Below are 19365 nucleotides of genomic sequence, written 5' to 3' on the forward strand. Positions count from 1 at the left end.
ATGGTTCATTACATTAGTGACACTTTGCTTGAATTGCTCTTCTGTTGAAGTTACTTTGAAGCCTTTTCAGAATATAGTTGTGTCTATAGCAGTTGCCAATTTCTCTATTAAGGAGCACTGGTTCTTACCACAGTCATCTAAGTCACTTTCTTCACAGACGTACAAGAATGTTGGAAAATATTTAGACTAGTCAGTCCTTCAAATAGATGTTGCGAAGTTGGAACATTATAGTATAGGGCCAATTTCGCTAGTGCTGTAATGGCCAAAGAGTTGAGAAGGGGTGATGGAACCCCTTGCAAACTGTAAGTACTGTAAGGCACATCTACAAAGCTGTGAAGGCCAGTGAGCCTGGTGTAACAAGGTAGGACATGGTGGACACCTCCCAGACGTGGAGAGGCCCATTTAAACCCAGGAGAAGAAACCAACCTGACAATTCTGTTTTGACATGCTATTTCTGCCTTAAGTAACTATCCCACATAAAAAATGTGAACTTAATTTTGTGGCCCTGTGACAAAGACAATGCTTTCTCTGTCTTCTAGATATGGGGTTAAAGTTGTATGTGATCAAGTAATACATTAACAATTTAATGAAAAGAAACAATGCTTTTTTTTTAACGGATTTCGTAGATAAAGCTAGGGCCTAACTGTGCTCCTCATTGACAGCATGGAACTGTTTGCTCCATGCCAAATACTGGGGCTCTTGACATACTGTAAGGGGGTAATTTAAGCTTATATGCACAGTGTAACAGTATCCATTGAAGTCCACAATAGGAAAGGTTACTGACCTGCACTAATAACATTCCTCTTTCTGTCAGCAAAGGGAAGCTGAGCTCTAAAGGATGCTCCACCATGCACCTAAAATGTCACCAAACTCAAAAGCGATTGTAGGGTCAATGAGAAATTTGGAGAGTGGAGAGAGGGACTAACTGGATGGAGCCCTACTACCCACATCACTTGCCAATAAAATGTATACTGGGATCAATAACAAAAAAATACAAATGCTACTTTGAAACATGTTCTCAATAGATTGCTGCTACAATCTTAGTTTTACAATTCTAATTTGACTGGTGTAAAAATAAACATGTTTTAAAATCCTGGGCCTCATTACGAGACCGGCGGTAACCGCAGCGGTAAAATCGCCTGGTTACCGCCGGACTCGTATTACCATTCTGCCTCCGTGATTCCCGGAATTACCGGGGCATTACAACCCCGGTTTCCCGGGAATCACGGAGGCGGAATGGTGTTAATCCCCATTCCCATTGAGTCCTATAGGACTCAATGGGAATGGGGATCATGGAAACACCGGCAGCATCTCGTAATGCTGCCGGTGTTTCTTCGTCCGCCTGCAGGCGGGCAGTGTTAAACCCACCAGGTCAGACCTGTCGGGAACATCACCTCCCGCCTGCAGGAGTTGTGATCACCCGGCATGGAAACAACGGTGGCGGCTGGTTTACCGCCACCGTTGTTTCCATACCGGGCGATTTGTAATGAGGCCCCATGTGTGCGATTTATGTGATGTAATGTCTTATTGAAATATTACAGAAATGTTTTAAAGAATTATACCCAGACACAAACACTTTATTTATCAATTATTATCAAACCAATGTTAATAGATTAATTTGTGCAGACTTATTGTAATTCGTTTCTTTATAAAAAAGTGACATGTACCATTGAAGACAAAATGGAGATAATGTAAAATGCAAATTGTTACAGCTTATATATTTTCATTTTTTTTTTCAGGTCCCTTTCAGAAATTGACGTCCAAGAGGAATAGCAATGGGTATCAAAGGATTACAGGGATTTGTTCAGAATTCATGCCCGGATGCCTTTACCATTGTTAACCTGAAGGAAATGGCAAGAGTTTACATGACTTCGAATCCTGGCCTTACGCCTACTATTGTGGTAGATGCCATGTGCTGTCTCCGATACTGGTATACACCTGAAGCTTGGGTCCACGGTGGTCAATGGCGGGAATACATTTCCAGCCTAAGTACTTTTGTTGAAGCTTTTAGGAGTGCTGGCATCAGGCTGGTGTTCATCTTTGATGGTGTAGTTGAGCAGAAAAAAAGAGATGAATGGGTAAGGAGGCGACTTAATAACAACAAGGAAATATCTAAAATATTTCACCATATCAAGACTCATGGACAGCAGCCAGGAAGGCACATGTTCTTTATCCCGTCTGGTTTATCTACATTTACCCGTTTTGCTTTAAAGACTTTAGGTCAGGAAGTAATGTGTTCCCAGCGAGAGGGAGACTATGAGGTGGCTGCATATGGACTACAGTATAAGTGTCTGGGGATTCTTGGAGAAGACACTGACTATTTTATTTTTAATACTGTTCCATACTTTTCTATTAACAAACTACGTCTGGACCGTCTGACTACTTTTATGTTCTCTCGAGATAAGCTCTGTTGCACCCTTGGACTCCAAATAACAGATCTTCCTCTTTTTGCTTGCCTTCTTGGCAATGATGTGATGTCAGAGGAGAAGTTGGGAAGTTTTCATCGCAAATGTATGGCTACATGTCAGGCAAACACTTATGGCCATAACAAAAGGGCAAACACAATTTCAGCAGTGGCAAGTTTTATATCTCATGTTCCTGAAGCCCAACGTAGCTGGAAAGCACTGGATCAAATACTTCCTGTAGATCTGGACAGAACATTGTTGTACAATGCACAAGAGGAGTACATTTTACCAGGGCAAACCTCTCCTTGGCTTTATCCCTGTGCAACACGCTCCAAAGGATTGACAGATGGACATGAAATGGCAATGTGTTTAGACCAAGACATCTTGCAGGTACCGTGGATATTCCTTCTTAACACCTTATGAAACTTCTTTTAATTTAGAAAACTGCACGAAAGCGTTATAAATGCCATATCATATATCATATCAAGCCTGATTCTGCTGACCGGAATTTAGCAAGAGAACAGGGACCACATACTGCATATAGTGCTTCAGCTGTAAAATACTGCTCTGCAGTATGTTAGCAGTAGATAGAAGAGGAAAGGGGTAGTGCAAGAGAGGGGGAACGGGAAGGTGATATCAAGAACGAGAAACTAACAGGGAAAAGAAATCAAGTTGATACTGTAGGTGATGGAGTGGCCAAGGGTGAGATAGAAATAAAGGAAGAGAGAGAGAGATAGGCATGTAAGAAAAGAAAAGTGAGAAAGATGGAGAGAGAAGAAGACAGATTGTCTTTGAGGGAAATTGTGGAACAGGCAGAGTGGCAAGAGCTAGTTATTGGAAGAGATTGATATTTAAAAATAGTTCTGTGATATTAATGTTTTTTTTTTAAAACGCAAGGCATTATGAAATTCTGATGTAAGCGAGCAAGGCAATCTTATATGCCCAGTGCTTTGTGGATGCCGTCACACAAATTCCACAGTGATAAATAATATACCATATGACAATACTAATGGCGGCACCTGTCACCATACATAGGTTTTCACACCTACATCTTGGACATTGTAGGAGCACAGGCGAGAAGACTGAGAGTGATATCACTGATGGGCATTCTCCTCAGCAAACTATCAAAGGAGGAATAATTTGGAAGTAATGGCTACTGAAGTAACACAGTAGAGAGGACACTATGTTTCCTCTGCTGTCTTTAGTTTGCACAATCAGAAAAGGCACTATACAAGTATGTTCTTCTCCATACACCATATTATGTTTAGTTATGTTACAGAAATGCTTTGTACACAACCACATCACCACTGTAGTAGTCTTGCAGCTCCGATGGTTGTCTAAAGTGGCTTAATCGATCTGGGCTGGGATCTCCAGATCCTGTTCTTAGGAGAGAGAAAACGAAAAGGGGATAGAGAAAATAGAAAAGCAGGTACAGATTTGAATGAACCACTGCTGTTCAGAGAGAGAGAAGACAGTATAGGTGAGAGCAATGGAGTTTGTGATAGTTTGGGTGTGTGCCAACACAGCTCCTGTAATTCGGAGACAGCATGCAGATTCTGGAGGGCAACTCTATGGTGTCTTCTGTATGGTATGGTAATGTTTATTTGTAAAGCGCCTATACATAAGGCAAGTGTTTCAAAGCGCTCAAGGAGGGATGAAACAAGGGGAAAGAACAGCAGTTATTCAGAGCCCTTGAATTTATGAATGATACAAGTCTGCACAAGCAAGTGCATATAATACAATTAACAGTGTAGATAACAGCAAATAGGTCTGACAACGATTCTGCAGTTTTTCCAAGTGCATTGAGGCATCACCATGCAAGGAGGGGAGACTGGGAAAATAGATAGACGATCTTCAAGGCATGGTACGTTCAGATTGTGCAAGTGCACAGACGGTACAGGCGAGGGGAGGGGGAAAGGACAAGTGCAGAGGGGGGGTTGAAGTGCGCCCAGTCACTCGGAAACTGGGTAAGTGCTGAGAGATACCATTTTCATGGGTCATTGACCAAGTGCAGTAGCGATGAGGCAAGTGCAGGCCCGCAGGCAAGTGCGAGAGGACTGGCGAGGGTGCCAGGGACCTGTGATACTCTCAGGTACACCCGACGGCCAGTCAGCAAGCTGTCTGGAAAAGGAGGGAGAGAGGGATAGAGCAGAGAGAGAGGTTAGCAGGATAGAGGGAGAGAGAAGGAAGAGGAGAAGAGGAATGTCTTAAGGAGTTTCCGGAACTTAAGGAGATCCGGCTCAAGATGGAGGTCGCCAGGGAGGCTATTCCAAAGGGAGGCCCCTGCTGAGGATAAAGATCTCCCTCCAAATCTCTGCTTGGAGAACCGTTTAACTCGCAGAAGGTTGGAGGCAGATGAGCGGAGGGCTCGGGAGGGACAGTATTTAGATAGGCATCATTGCAGATAGGTAGGTCCCATGCCCCAGAAAGCCTTGTGGACAATGCAGAGGGTCTTGACCTTGACCCTTGCAGCCACAGGGAGCCAGTGGAGGGATTTCAGCACCGGAGAGATGAAGTCCCTGGGCTTAAGGCCAAGGATAAGTCTAGCGGTTCTGTTCTGGGTGAGCTGCAGTGGGCGCAAAACAGAGGCAGGGAGGTTAAGAAAGAGGCTGTTGCAGTAGTCCAGCCTTGAGAGTACCTGGGCTTTGGAGATAGTGAGCCGCTGGGCGAAGGTGAGAAAAGGAAGAGTACCTCTGAGGAGGTGCAGCTGGTAGTTGGATTTTTTAGAGATGTCCGAAATGTGAGTTGAGAAGGAGAGAGTGGAGTCGAAACTGACCCCAGGGTTTTTTGATTTGCAGGTGGGTGCGGGCGCAGGGCCAAGGGAGGCCAGCCAGAGTGAGAGCGGGAAGGCGGGAGCAGGAGTCCCAATGCAAACAATCTCAGTCTTACCGGCGTTGAAGCAGAGGTCGTTTGTAGCACACCATGACTGAATTGCGGCCAGTCTGATATGAGCGAGGTAGAGGAGGTGGCTGAGGGTAGCCTGAAGGAGAGTTGCGTGCCATCCGCATAACACTGGAAGTTAGAGATGAAAGTGGCAATCACACGTGCCTGGGCAGGCATGTAGATATTGAAGAACCAGGGGGATAGGTTAGAACCCTGGGGAATGCTGCAGGTTGAAAGAGTGATAGCAGAGATAAAGGACCTAAGTTCCACCTGGGATGGGTGGTCGGAAAGGAAAGAGGTTAACCCTGGCAGAGCCTTACCTGTGATTCCCAGGGTTTCACAGAGATGTGCGATCAGGATGTTGTGGTTTACCGTGTCAAACAGAGGAGAGGTCAAGAAGAATGAGGACAGAGGGAGTGTTAGAGTCAGGATTTGAGAGCAGGCCTTCACAGGTGTTCAGAAGAGCAGTTTCTGTGCCTCTGGATACTCGAAAGCCAGAATTATGGTCGTGGAGGCAACCAGCAGATTCAATGTGGAGGGTGAGCTGAGCGATAGCCAGGTTCTCCAGGAGTTTGCCAGGAAAGGGGTGATAGAGATGGGGCGTTAGTTTGCCAGAGTGGAGGGGTCGGCAGACTGTGAGGGCAGTTTGATAGTACTCAGTGAGCAATACTAATAAAAGTGAGTGGCTGTGTGGTGGAGTCAGGATGTGCTCAAGTGTGCCCTTGGAGCGTGCATTCTTATCTGCCAGGGTGACGTTTTCTGCAAGATTTCCGACAGCTGAGGGCACTGTGCGGCATCAAGTCGATGTCTCAATGGTTATATTTCCTTTGTCCGGACGTGACATTGATGATAGTATAAATAGCACGCACTTTGCACGTTGCGTCAGTTCCATTATTCCTCATGCTGTGATGAATCAAGGGAATTTGTACCTTCTCCCCAAGGGAGAGCATCATCGTGTGAGGGTAGGAAGATTAGCTCGCTCTGAAATACCCTTCCTAGGGGTAGAGGCAAAAGAGACTCCCCCTTAGGGGACAAGGACTCCTGTTCCCGCGATGAACTCCCTAAAGCTGTACGCTTCATGGCCTACATGAGTTGCTCTCAAAAACCAGAAACCTCTTCACATCAAGACTGGGACAAAGAAAATCTGCAGAGATGTTGTTATCTTACTGAAAAGGACTAAATCCCTTTAAATGAAAATAACCAATTGACTGAGACGAGTATGCTGATTTACGTAACCTCAATGAACCAGAACAGAGAGAGAGGGAAGCATACGTTGGCCTGGGAAGCAGGAACCAGAGAGCCATCAAGTTTCAAACTCGATCTGCTGCACAGAGCGGAATGCCAGAACTGCAGCGTAGCAGCAACATGAGAATCCAGCAGGGCAGGTGCCAGAGGATACATGGTGGTGGGACCACAGGGAAATGTCTGTGGTGGACCGTTGGTCTAACCAACCTTGCAGAGACCATCATGAGGGAGAAGCCAGAAGGTATGCGGTCTACCATTCGAACACTGGAGCAAAGAGAGGAGGCGAGAAACCTTGAGGAGACGAGAGACCGTGAGAAAACAAACACCAATGAGAGAAAGGTAAGGCAGCCTAGTCCAAGCGAGAAGGATTCTGAGGAACACGACTCCAGATGACATTCTCCCTCGAAGAAGAAGGTAACAGTGCAGTGACCAGTGCGGGTGTTTCTTTTTCCACGCTCTGCAATCTGTGATCATTAAGCCTGACACCTGATACTCTGCTTAATCCCTCCAAGTTGGTGAAGGCTTTTCCTTCTTATTGTGCCTGAAGCTTTCCTTGCTCGGCTCGGTACAATCGTCGATCCGTGATTTTGCCTGACTTTGCTTTAAAAACACTGCGCATGCGTGAAGCGCACGCTAAGTCACAGTTGTGCAGTTGGAAGCGGAGGGAGCGTTTCTGGGTCGCTTATCTACCTCACACTCATGATGTAAGTACTCTTTTAAAATAGCCTTACTCCAAACTGCTTCTCATAAAGTTTGTTCACTCTGCGGAGGGTGTTAAGGATTTTGCCATCTGGGTGCTGTGTGGGGATTATGTCCCGCTCGTACAATCTCCGGAGTGCTGCCCTCTTGGATGCCTTAGAACTTGATATTGTTGAAGGGGTCTGGGGGTCGTAAAATAGTAGAAAGATCGATATTTAAGCCCTACCCGGCTGGGGGGGAGGCGGTTCTGTCCACCGCAGAGAGCCTATGTGCAAGACTCCCAAGTGCCTTCGGGCTCAAGATCCAGTGAACTTGGCAATACAGAGTTGAGGGTGTAAGCTGTTTCTACACCCTCACACCCTTTAATGAAGGTGGTCCTGGCTTCTTATATGGAATACACTTTTACAGCTTATACCCTGAAAGACACCATTGCAGAATTATTCCGCCAAGTGGTACGGGAAGCTCAGCTCAAGCCCCACTACCTCCGAGACACATCACGAGAATTGCTCCTCTACTGTATAAGATCTCGAAGTGGATGTGATGGAGGTCTGTGGGCCCCAGATATATCTGGAATCATCCTTCGAGCTAAATGCTTGAGGTATCAAAAATGGTCCCGGAAAGGCATATTGAGGAAAATGGTGGTTGTACCTCTCAAATACATCAGACCACTCAGCCAATGGGAGAGTCATTACCAACATTGACAGCACTAAACTTTGTCCTAAACTCGCTGGTAAAAGTGTTTGAAGCTTTGAAATCTGAAGTTTACCAGCACTCGGGTCTGTTGATGGAAATCACCAAAGACTTAGAGATCAATGAATCCTCATTGGTGGCCCTGAGTTCAGCAATCAATTGTTCCATGGGAGAGGCAAACCGAAAAATTGGATCACCTGTAAGGGCATTAGGAGGGGCTGAAGGAGGATTTTGGCTGGCTAAATGACAATTTGGCTGAGGAAAGGAGGCCCGAATATGTTGCACCTAATATGCCGTGCTTAGGTGGGCAAGAAAATGTGGCACAAGATGTGTTTGTTTAGCACAGATGGCGGATGATTGGCAGTCTGGCTCACCCAGGAAAAACTCCAGTGCTCCAAAGGAAGCCTGAGATGAGAGGGTACGAGGTAACAAACCAACCAAAGCAAACAGCAAAACAAATAAAAAAAGGAAAAAACATGTTTGGAGTCCAATGTAGAGCATCAAGAACTCCCAGGGGAAACTAAGAAAACAAAACACCCAAAAATTCAAAAGAATAGAAATGCGGCCACTAATCAGTTTGTCAAGAAGCTGAAGCTAGCAGAGTTGACTTATGTGGAAAATCCAAAGTTGAAGTCGCTGACGACCACTAAGATTGTGGGGGAAAAAAAGCAAAAAACTGCATTACTCCCCTCAGCTGAAATCTGCAATACTAATAAAACAACATTCGGGAGTCAGGCTGAGGTGCCATGTGAGCCTTTGAAGATTGCTCCAATCTTCTTAAGAGGCAAGAACCAGAAAGAGAATCCAAAAGCATCTGGAAGTGTACCCCCTTCCCCGCTAAATGTGGAAAAACTAACAACTACCCTCAAGGGCCAGGCCCAATCTCCCCCAGTTACACAGTCCACTCTGGTTTGTTTGCCTGTCGAGACAAAGCAAACTCAGGCAGCTCAATGGGATAGTGTACAACAGGAATCTGGAGGGCGGGTCTAAGCCTGTATATGCTGAGGTCGGTGCGCATGCGCTCTGCACCTGTAGGCAGGCTGCCTCAGACTGCCGAATTCAGGGCGCTCTCTAAAAGATCGCATGGAGGACGTACAAGAAATCATCAAAGGTTTACATTTCTAGAACGGATGTGACCAACCCAAGTCGCAGCCATTTGAACAGATCCACGATCTTTTCCATTATGAGTGAAATCCCGTACCTGCGTTTCTTTACTACTGTTGATATTGATTATATCAGATTTCCTTTTATACCCTCATCTGATGTGGTGGAGTTGGGCTTAAAGTCCAGGCTGGTGTTCGATGCAGTTTGGAGAGCGTGCCTGGACATGGATTTGCCTGCTAGTGCTATAACTGCTCCACATATGGTTCCAAAGTGGGAGGATGGTCAATCCAAGCATATGATCCCCAAAGTAAAGTGGAATTAACCAATGATGTATGGTCTTTGGTTCCAGAAATTGTTTTGCAGGCTTTCCTTAAGATGGGTCTGCCTGGGAAGCAGCTCTAGTTAAAGATTCCATAGTCTTATTGACCTGGAACACAAGGGGTCATAAATCCTTTAGAGCCAAAAGTAGAGAAGTATATATTTTCAAGTCTTTTGAAGTGGTTGTTTTGCAGGAAACGTGGCTTGGCAGTGGGTCTGGGCGTTGGCCGTCCATCCGGGGGTAGGTGTATTGCCTGCAAGAATTAAATGTTCTCTCAATCTGTTCTTCTGTCTAATGATATGGTGGGCATTTTGCCGTGAGGGTAGATTCCAGCATGGAAAAGGGTAATTTAAAATGGATTATTGTAAATATCTATTGGAACCCCATGACGGCTGATGTTTTGAGTTCCCACCGGTCTTTGTCCGACCTCTTTCTTCTCTGGTCAGAGCAATTCCCAGATTATGAACTGTTGGTAATGGGCGACTTTAATGCCCCGTGTATGAAGACTGGAGCACCAGGGTCTCTGACTCTTAAGCTACCATCTAGCAAAGGGGTTTTGTGGAAGAATTTCCTCTTGGGCTGGGACCTTTGTATGGCCAGTGGTTCAATTGAGGGGGACATCCCTCCGGCGCTTACTTGGCGTAGGGAGACCAGCTTTTCAACCATTGAGTATTTGTTTTTGTCTAGGCCCTTATATAGGAGATGTTCCCATTTTACTATTATAGATGGATCTCCCAGTGACTTTCTATTCTGGAAGCAGTTTTCAGGATAAAACCACAGGGTGTGGTCCATCGATAAGTTGAAAATCTGATTGTGAACAAGGGGGGAATAGAGTTTCGAGAAATAAAAACAATGGTCGGGTCTTGACAGATCGGCTGGGTCGGATGATAGATTGCATGTCAGAAGGAGAATTGATGAGGAATTGCCAACCACATGCATTTGTGGATTTCCTTTAGAATAGCTATCCCCCAGAAAATCGGCTTTGGCAGTGAGGATTAAACATCCTCATCAGTTCGACACACAAACTTGGGAGAAAAAAAGAGAGATGAGACGAGCAATAAGAAAGTCTATGCATGGGGGAGGGGCCCGAGTAGAGTGAACAGTGAGAACAAAGCCATAAAAAATAGCTTTAGGAACTGGTCCAGATCTCATCGGATCCAAAGATTACAACTAGATGGGGAAATTATGCTATTAGGCCATTGGGCAAAATAATTCCCAACATTTCTGGTCGATAGTTGGATCCTTTGATAAACTGGATTATAATGAGCAGGACAGCATTATCCAAGAACATGTGTGAGTCGAGCATTTTAGTGGACTTTATGGTCCTGCCCCAGCAGCGAGTACTAAGATCGATAACGATATTGGTTGGTCCTTGCCCTACACTGAAGAGGAAATAAAAGGTCTAATAAAATGGTACTTAAGTCAGACTCAGACACTTGGGCCCGGGTTCTGGCTGCCCTATTTAGGGGCATCATACACACCAAGCAATTTCCGAGTTCTTGGGGGGAAGTTTGTAATCCCTATTTTTAAAAAGGGTGATCGCTTGGATCCCTCTAAGTACCATCCTATATCGTTATTACACGCAGATGGGAAAATCTTTGCAGGGCTAGTCCTCAGACATCTAGAAACCTGGGCTAACTCCCATGGGATTATCTCAAGATACGAAACAGGGTTTAGGAGAGGTCTGGCGACATCTTTAAATGGCCTCATCATAAATACGGTCAGCAACGAAGCAATTTCCAGGGGCAGGCATCCCTTGTTTGGGGCATGGATTGACCTGTGCCAAGCTTTTGATACTGTTAATCGAGAGAGCCTCTGGGTGAAGCTGAGAGACTGGGGTCTACCTGATAATTTACTAGCAATCTTGATTGAACTTTATAACAACACTGATATGCAGGTCTGACTCGATAGATCTGGGCTCTTCTCTAAACCGATTGCAATAACCAGGGGTGTTCGACAGGGCTGTTTACTAGCCCCTTTTTTGTTCAATCTGTTTTTGGCCGACCTGGTGAAATGGTTATTAAACTCAGCATTGGCCAGCCCAGAACTAGGAAGTATTATCAGTTGGCTGGCCTGTGCCAACGATATTGTATTATTGGACAGGGCCCCTATTGGCCTGCATAGGCTGTTCACTGCGTGTCAGACATATGCAGAGGTGAATGGCTTGAAGAGCAACCCGGATAAATCAAGAATTGTGTTTTTCAAACACCCTCGGAAGGCAATTAAGTCCTTCAGTTGGTGTTTGGATAACCAAAGAAACACATTGGTGTAAGAGATTATCTACCTCGGTTCTGTGGTTAGAGCTTACCAGAACAAGGGGTTGGTCATGTCCAATTTGGAAGCAAAGTTACTGCAATCAGGGTTCCAGATGAAGAGAATCATAATTAAATGCTGTAGGTTTTCTTTGATTCCCCTGATCAAGTATTATAATGGTAAGATTGTTCCGGCCTTGATATATGGCTTAGAAACAAATCCCCAATCCTATAACATCGATTGGGAGAGGCTGGAGGGTATTCTCTGGTGGCGGGTGTTGAGTCTACCCAACTGTGTGCCCATAGCAAGCCTGGGGCATGGGTTAGGCCTGAAATCACTAAGAGCTTGCCTTGAATGGAGTTGGATTTCTCAATCCAGGTTGATCTTGAGTCCCATCCTGGTTCCCTATATGAAGATCTTCTAGTAACTATGAGGGTCTCGTCAAATCAATACCTGAACAATCTGGAAAATATCTGCATTAAAATTCTAGCTGAAGCCGATTGTAAGGAAGCCACCCTGACTCAAAATCCAGATAAAGCCAAAGAGCTCTTAAAATGAATGGACTGGACTAGAACAATTGCACAAATGAGAACATCCAGACTGCTTGCTTCTTTTACATTAACTGACAAATATAGGTCTACGATGCCAACATACTTGACAAGTTTCCGGACCCAGTCATTAGAACAGATTTCTTGAGATTTAGGCTTAATCTTTTTCCAACATTGGAAATTAAGTATATCAGAAATTCAGTTGGTACGCCTAACTCGGGCTGTCAAAAATGTGGGGGTTTAGTTATTCAGTCCCTGAGGCAGTTGCTGAAGGATTGCCCCGGGACCTTCGAGTTGAGGATCCTAAGGCTGGCTAGATTTGCTCCGCAGAATTGGTGGTTGATCACTGATTGCTTTTGGCACAGATTGGCCTCGGGTAAGCTTTTTAATGGCTTAAGTAGTAAAACTCCTGAGGGAGTGGAATTTATTAACACTGCCAAAAGAATCGAGAGTAATTTCATTTTATGATATGTAATAGTTTTGTTTTATTCATAATGTCGAGTCGTTTTGTTTTACTGGTCTTCATGTACCTTTTATTCCACTTGGTTTTCTTTTTATTTTTTTCCTTTTCCTCTTTTCTTCTGTTTGGGGTTTGCAGTTTTGTACTGATTCTTTTTAAAAGAAATGTTTTAAATAATGTGGTATTATCAAAATTTTGAACACTGTGTTCAGTTGCTTTTGCTATATGTTTGTTCGTTGTGGTTTATGTCTTTTTTTGTAATTTCTATATTTTGTGAAAACTCAAATTTTATTTAAGTTGTATTGACTATATCATATTAAAAAATGTAAAAAAAAGAAGGTAAATGGGAGTACAGGAGTCGCCAGTGGCCTCGAAGAGGGAATCATTATGTTGTAGAGCCAACTCGTCTCAGTACTAAATGAAGTTAATCTTGAAGCAAGACAATCTAAAGAGTGAGAAGACAAAAGAGAAAGCCATTACAAAGCTGAATATAGAGAGAGAAGAACCCATGATTGCTATACCCTGGGAAAGGGAAAAGAATGTAAATTCAAAGTTTGATAACCCAAAAGCACAAACGATTGAAAAGTTGAATGAAGAGACACAAAAGTCAGTGATAATAATACATTGGGACAAGGCACCAGTAGTGCAATGGATGCAAGTTCGAAGACCCAAGTCAAATGAACTGTACTGTTACTGTCAATGAGAAGGGATTAAGCCATTGGAGGCATGACCCCCTGATTGTTGCAACTTAAAAGTGGACTGATTTTCGTATGGGACTTGCCTCATCCCAGATTTTGGCCTCTCTCTAGACACTACACCATTGGATGAGACATTCCAATCTGGAGTACTTTTGACCTGTGATAATTATTCGAAATATCTTGATGTACAACTCCTCCTTGCATGACGGCATTTCTTTGTTTTTGGCATGACTTAGTCAAGATATCGGGCCCTGAGAACGACCAGTTTTGTCGACGCGGCGGCTGTACAGAATCTGATAAAATATATCTGTGCTTTATCTGTTATTATAGCTTTCAGACAATAACTGTTGAAGTAATACATGTTTATGGCACTGCGCGTTTAACTTCATTCCCAAACCAATTTGGAACTTTATACTAAATCTGAGCCTTGTTAGGGTAGTCTCTGTGGGACGGTCCACGAAGCAGGCCTCTGTCCTAGCTATTTTTTTAGGTAGATATTATAGCGCGCCAGTACCTTTTGTGGAACACTTTACCCTTAACCCAGTTTGTTTTGGACAGCGGACTTCTTTATTTGGAGTTTCACAACAGACTGACGAGCATAATAGTTAGTAAGAGAGGTAGTGAACACCCATAGTGATAGAAAAAGTTAGCCCATACGATTCTTAATTTAATAAACCATCCTGAAAAACTTCATCTGAGAGTCTGTGTCCTTCTTCTGACTCGCCACAAAGCACAGCACACTATCGGAACGGTTTGATTTGCCTCTGCTAATCTCTTGACTAACGTCTTTACTTTGAGTAAAAAATCTTCACCCTGTCTATGCCGAAAACAGGCTTCAAGAGATGTTCGGACTGTAATTCGAAGAGGTCGAACACTGATCCGCACAGGATTTGTCTTTGAAGCTTTGCTGAAGAACATGAAGTCATTGAGTGTGGCTCCTGTCAATTGATGAGCAGCAACGCCTGGTCGGAGAGAAGATCGAAGCTCACCCAGGGTCGGTCGGTTTTCAAGTCCCCATCTTCCACACTGTGAAAGAGGAAATCTTCCAAAAGTAGGAGATCCCCCGGAGACAAGTCTCCAGAAAGGCCCAAGAAATTATCTTGCCATTTCAGACGGTCAAGATCCAGGAGCATGTCATACGTCCCTTCTTCCGCTCTCTCCCTCTTTCTTGTCTCTGTTTCCTCTTTGCCCCTTTCCTCTACGCTCCTCCTGGCGCCGCTTCCTCTGCGGTTCCCCTTTTCCTTTGCAGTCCACTTGACTCTCCCTTTCTGTTTTTCCACTCTGTCTCGTTCTCCGCGGCCCGCTGTTGCTCGTGCTTCTTACTCCTGAAACCCGGCATCTTTACCGGGTGTCTTTTGTCCATTGTGCTCATTTCACTGCTTCCTGGAATTATACCCCGCCCTCCAGGTGCACTATATGGACCCAGCCGAAATCCACTTCTTCGTGCCTCTGGAAGAAGGACCTTCACCCACCATTGCACAGAGGACTCTGTTTTTTTTTTTGCCTTGTAGGCTTTTTCCCCAACCGACTGCTGCGGGACCGGGTCCACTGGTTAACGGGTCTCTCGCTAACCATTGTGGCGTCGTCTCGCGGCAGACCTTGTCTGCACAAAAAGAAATCCGTCTTCAGGGGGAAAAAAGAAGACTACCACTAAAGAAGACTTCATCTCAGGTGAGGAGTTGAGTGAAGAGTCGGTCTCGGGGAGTGAGTGTGACAGAGCAATTCCCATCCCTTTTTCCCTTTACCATCAAAGAAGTTGGCCAAGAAACATAGTTCCTCATCCTCTGGCTCTTCGCCCGACAATCGTTCGGCATGTTTTCCCAATAAAACCGCTTCTGCGGCGGAATGGGACAAGTTTAGAGAAATGATGATGCAGGTCTTTTCGAAGGCAGCCCCTCCTGGTCCCTCGAAAGAGCTGAAAAAAATCTGTTGAACCCACTGAGTCTTGCAAGAGCGGCAGGGAATCCAGTAAGACTTTGACCCGGGTGCCTAAGAACCCAAGTATGAAGACCTCAGGGATGTCGTCTCGCCTAGCGTCGACCACAGTGACTTAATCGAAGCAAAACGCTTCTGTGACTTCCTCCCCAAAGGAGTCGAAGTCAAAGGGCCCTTCGACGTCGACCTAATAGACAACTTCGAGTTTTAAACCTAAATCAAAATCTGATTTCTTCAGATCCTTTTGGGTCAATCTTCGGGGAAGATCACATCATACTCTTTGGGTATAAACATTTTTGGACTCCCAATGTTCCAGAAGAGTTGGCCTCGGACGAATGCCGGCTTGAAGACCTAGCCAGATTTCTAAAAGAAGCCAGTGGTCTGTATACCTCTCCTGAGGTGGAATGTGACACACCAGGCATACACTCTTACCCTAATGCGGCCTATAGGACGTTCATGAATAGGGTGTTTGAGTATTTGGGTTGGGGACATCCTGCTCAGGACATTACTGACATTTTGGCTACAGGTCCTCCTAAGGAGCCTGCGCTGCGCTTCCACACAGCAGTAAGGAATCCTATTTTAGAAAATTGTCAAAAACCTTACACCACTCCTGCTACGAACAAGGAGTTGGTGAAAAAGTGCAGACCTTCCTCTATTGACCCGGACTTTCATTCCAGGCACCCTTCACCAGAAAGTTTGGTGGTGCAGGCGGCTATCTAAGAGGATATTTTCTGCTGGAAGCATGGCATTAAAAGCCATCAGTGCATCTTGTGTTCTGGCGAATTACACTTACACACTATGGAATGTAATTTCCGAGGTGGCAGAAAACATTCCCGAATGGGATATGACAGATGGCTTTAACAATCTCATGAATGATGGTAAGGAGGCTTACTGCCAGTCCCTTTAGTGAGGCCTTGATGTATCAGACTGCGTCGGCCAGCGTATGGGTTCGAGTTTGGTAATAAGGAGATTTACGTGGTTAGTGGTGTTGCCCTGACGTCCAATCAAGGGTCAGGGTCAAGGGTCCTGATGTCCAATCAAGGGTCCAGCATCTACAAGAATGGCATTGCATTACTTAAGATGCTTGGACACTACACAGACCCAATGGCACTGTCTCCCATTTGTACAAAGGCACACAGATTGTTCCCCAAGCAAGCAATCTCTTTGGGAACCGAATCAGCTCCTTCAACTGGACATTCTTTCCTTGTTGGAAAAAGGTGCAGTGGAAAGGGTGCCTGTTTCGAATAAATACCAGGGTTGGTACTCCACTTACTTTCTGGTTACTCAGAAAGACGAAAGACTGGGACCCATATTCGACCTGAGGCGCTTGAACAAGTTCCTCAGGGAGGACAGATTCTAGATCGTCACTCACAGATATTCCAAGCCCTTTATCTCCAAGACTGGATGGTGTCACTCGATTTCAGGATGCTTACTTTCCTGTGCCTATACATCCCAAGCACAGAAAATATCTGAGGTTCGCCATTGGCAGTTCTCACTATCAGTTTGGAGTACTGCCTTTTGGGCTCACCTCCGCCCAAAGGTTTTGACCAAGTTAATGGCGGTGGTGGCAGCGAATGTAAGGCAGGAGGAATTCACACCTTTGGTCGAAATAAAGATATCAAAGACAACTTTATCTACCCAGTTGATTGGCTGATCAGAGCTTGTTGTGCCGTACAGGATCTGGAACATCTCAACAGCACCTGCCACTCTTCCTTAACTCCAAGAAGTCCCAAGTGACACCTTCACAGAAGCTGCAATTCATTGGAGCGGTCCTGGACTCTACCTCGGGAAAGGCTTTGGCTCCCGAGTTGAGAGGTCAACATATCTTGCAGATGGTAACGAGATTTCAGATTTCCCAATATCTCACGGCATTTGACTTTGAGGTTGCTGGGCCTCAAGGCATCCTGCATTTTCCTGGTGTCAGAAGCCCAACCATGGATGATGTTGCTCCAGTGACCCCTCAAATCCCAATGGTCACAATTCTCAGGCAGGCAGGCGGCCCTTCTTTAAGTCCCGAGCAAGGTTGCACAGGATCTCTTGCGGCAGGCCTGAAAGGAGAATGTGATGATAGAGGAAACTTTTTGGCAACCTTGGCTAGAGATAGTTGTAGTCACAGATGCTTCCATTATGGGTTGGGGAGATCACATGAGTGATCTGACGATCAGCAGACTTTGGTCCCCATCAGAGTCAAGACTACACTTAAATCTGTAGAGCTGAGGACGATCAGACTGACACTGATGGCCTTTTTGCCATCCATACAGGGAAGAACATCCTGATAATGACTGACAACACAGTGCCCATGCATTATCTCAACAAAAGAGGAGGTGTAGGATCACTACTACTGTGCAGGGAGGTAATGCAGCTCTGGTTCTGGCTATTGGTGGCAGTGCCCCATCTCCCACGAGTGGGAGCTGGTTCAGGAAGTCCTAGTGATCTTCACCCTTTGGGTAACCCCTCAAGTAGATCTGTTTGCGTCCAGTATCAGCAGGAAATGCAACCTGTTCTGCTCCAGGTAATTTTCTCATAGAGGAGCTCTGGGGGATATGTTCGTAGTGGACTGGGAATTTCCACTCCTGTACGCAGTCCCACCAGTCCCCCTCCATCCTCATGTCATCAGGAGTTTGAGGATGTGTGGGAAGTCCATGATCCTCATTGACCCGGATTGGGCAAGTGGGCTGTTGTTACCCAGACCTTCTCAACTTGTCCATCTGACCTCCATTCCATGTTCCACCGAGAGTGCCCCTACTCTCACAAGAGGGAGGCTGTCTTTCTAACCCAGGAATCAGGACTCTGAACCTTCATGCCTGGTTTCTGAGTGGTTAAACTATAAAGATTGGGACCTTCCGGAAGACGTGATGGAGGTGTTGCTTTCGGCCAGAAGACCAGCAACAAAAGCATTTTTCCGCTGCAGTTACAACAAGTTTTTCAGCAGGTGTAAACCTAAAGATATAGATCCTTTCACTTGCGATACACCTGTATTGCTTTCTTTTTTGCTGTACCTAGCCCATCAGGGGCTGCAGGTAGCTACCATGATTGGAGACCTGGCAGCGTTATCTGTTTTTAAATGCACGCTAGAACAAACTCTTACTTTAAGATGCCGATTGTCATACAATTCCTGAAAGGACTGACAAATACTTTCCCACCAGTCCCTTTTCTGGTTCCGTCCTGGGATTTGAAACTGGTACTAACTTTATTAATGAGAGCTCCATTTGAATCTCTCCATACTTGTACACTTAAGTTATTAACCTTGAAGACTATCTTTTTGGTAGCAATCACTTTTGCTCGCGTAGTGAATGAGCTACAAGCTTTGTCATGCAAATCACCATTTACCATATTCTCGAAGGAGATTGTAGTTTTGATAGTCGTTCCTCCTTCCTTCCCAAGGTGGTGTCCGAATTCCCTTCGACACAGAAAATAACTTTACCAGCTTTTTATCCACCGCCTCACCCTTCTAAGGATGAATAGAGGTTACACAGGATTGACCCGAAAAGGTTTCTAGAATGGTAACTATTTATTGGTTATACCGGCCATACTCTAGGCCAAGCCGTGACTAAAACAACGTTATCACGTTGTTTCATCCTATTCATTTTGGAGTCCTACTCCATTGCAGGAAAAGGTGTGCCAGAAAACCTAAGAGCCATTCTACCATATGAGCGGCAACACTTTGGCTCTCCGAGGAGGTGTTCCAGTGCAGGACATTTGCAATGCTGCAACTTGCTCCTCATTCCACACTTTCTCCAGGCATTATTGCTTGGACACTCTGTCGCACCAGGATGCTCGATCTGGAAGTGCCTTTCTGCACAATATCAATCAATAATCAGAGCATTACATAAAAATCCACTCCTCCCACATCCATCTATAAAACTGCTATGGGAGTCTGTCTAAGATGAGGAATACATGGGAGGACACAATCCATTAGAAGACCATATCACTTACCCCAGGTTATGTTCTTTCTACTATATGTTCCTCCCACAGATTCCTCATCGCCCTCCTAGTCTTCCCCTCTGACTGTAGATGATTTTTAAAATATACTTTTCTCTTTCAACGCCTAAAGGTTATAAAATTCTCAAGTCGGCTATGCAGAAAGAGGGAACCGGTCAGAATTAAGAGCCTTGTTACAATGGTG

The 19365-nt window shown here is 45.1% G+C and overlaps 1 protein-coding gene across 2 annotated transcripts in view; it reads left to right on the forward strand.

Annotated features, from left to right (window-relative positions):
- Nucleotides 1–19365, forward strand: part of FAM120B (family with sequence similarity 120 member B) — a 1542581-nt gene that overhangs the window by 44619 nt on the left and 1478597 nt on the right. For both annotated transcript variants that reach the window (XM_069606906.1, XM_069606905.1), the window contains exon 2: nt 1740–2795. In XM_069606906.1, the coding sequence (XP_069463007.1) occupies nt 1776–2795 (1020 nt within the window). In that variant the 5' untranslated portion in view covers nt 1740–1775. The remainder of the gene's footprint in view (nt 1–1739; nt 2796–19365) is intronic.

The sequence above is a fragment of the Ambystoma mexicanum genome, chromosome 4p (assembly GCF_040938575.1).
Source record: "Ambystoma mexicanum isolate Mex_15411 chromosome 4p, UKY_AmexF1_1, whole genome shotgun sequence".
Classification (NCBI taxonomy): Eukaryota; Metazoa; Chordata; class Amphibia; order Caudata; family Ambystomatidae; genus Ambystoma; species Ambystoma mexicanum.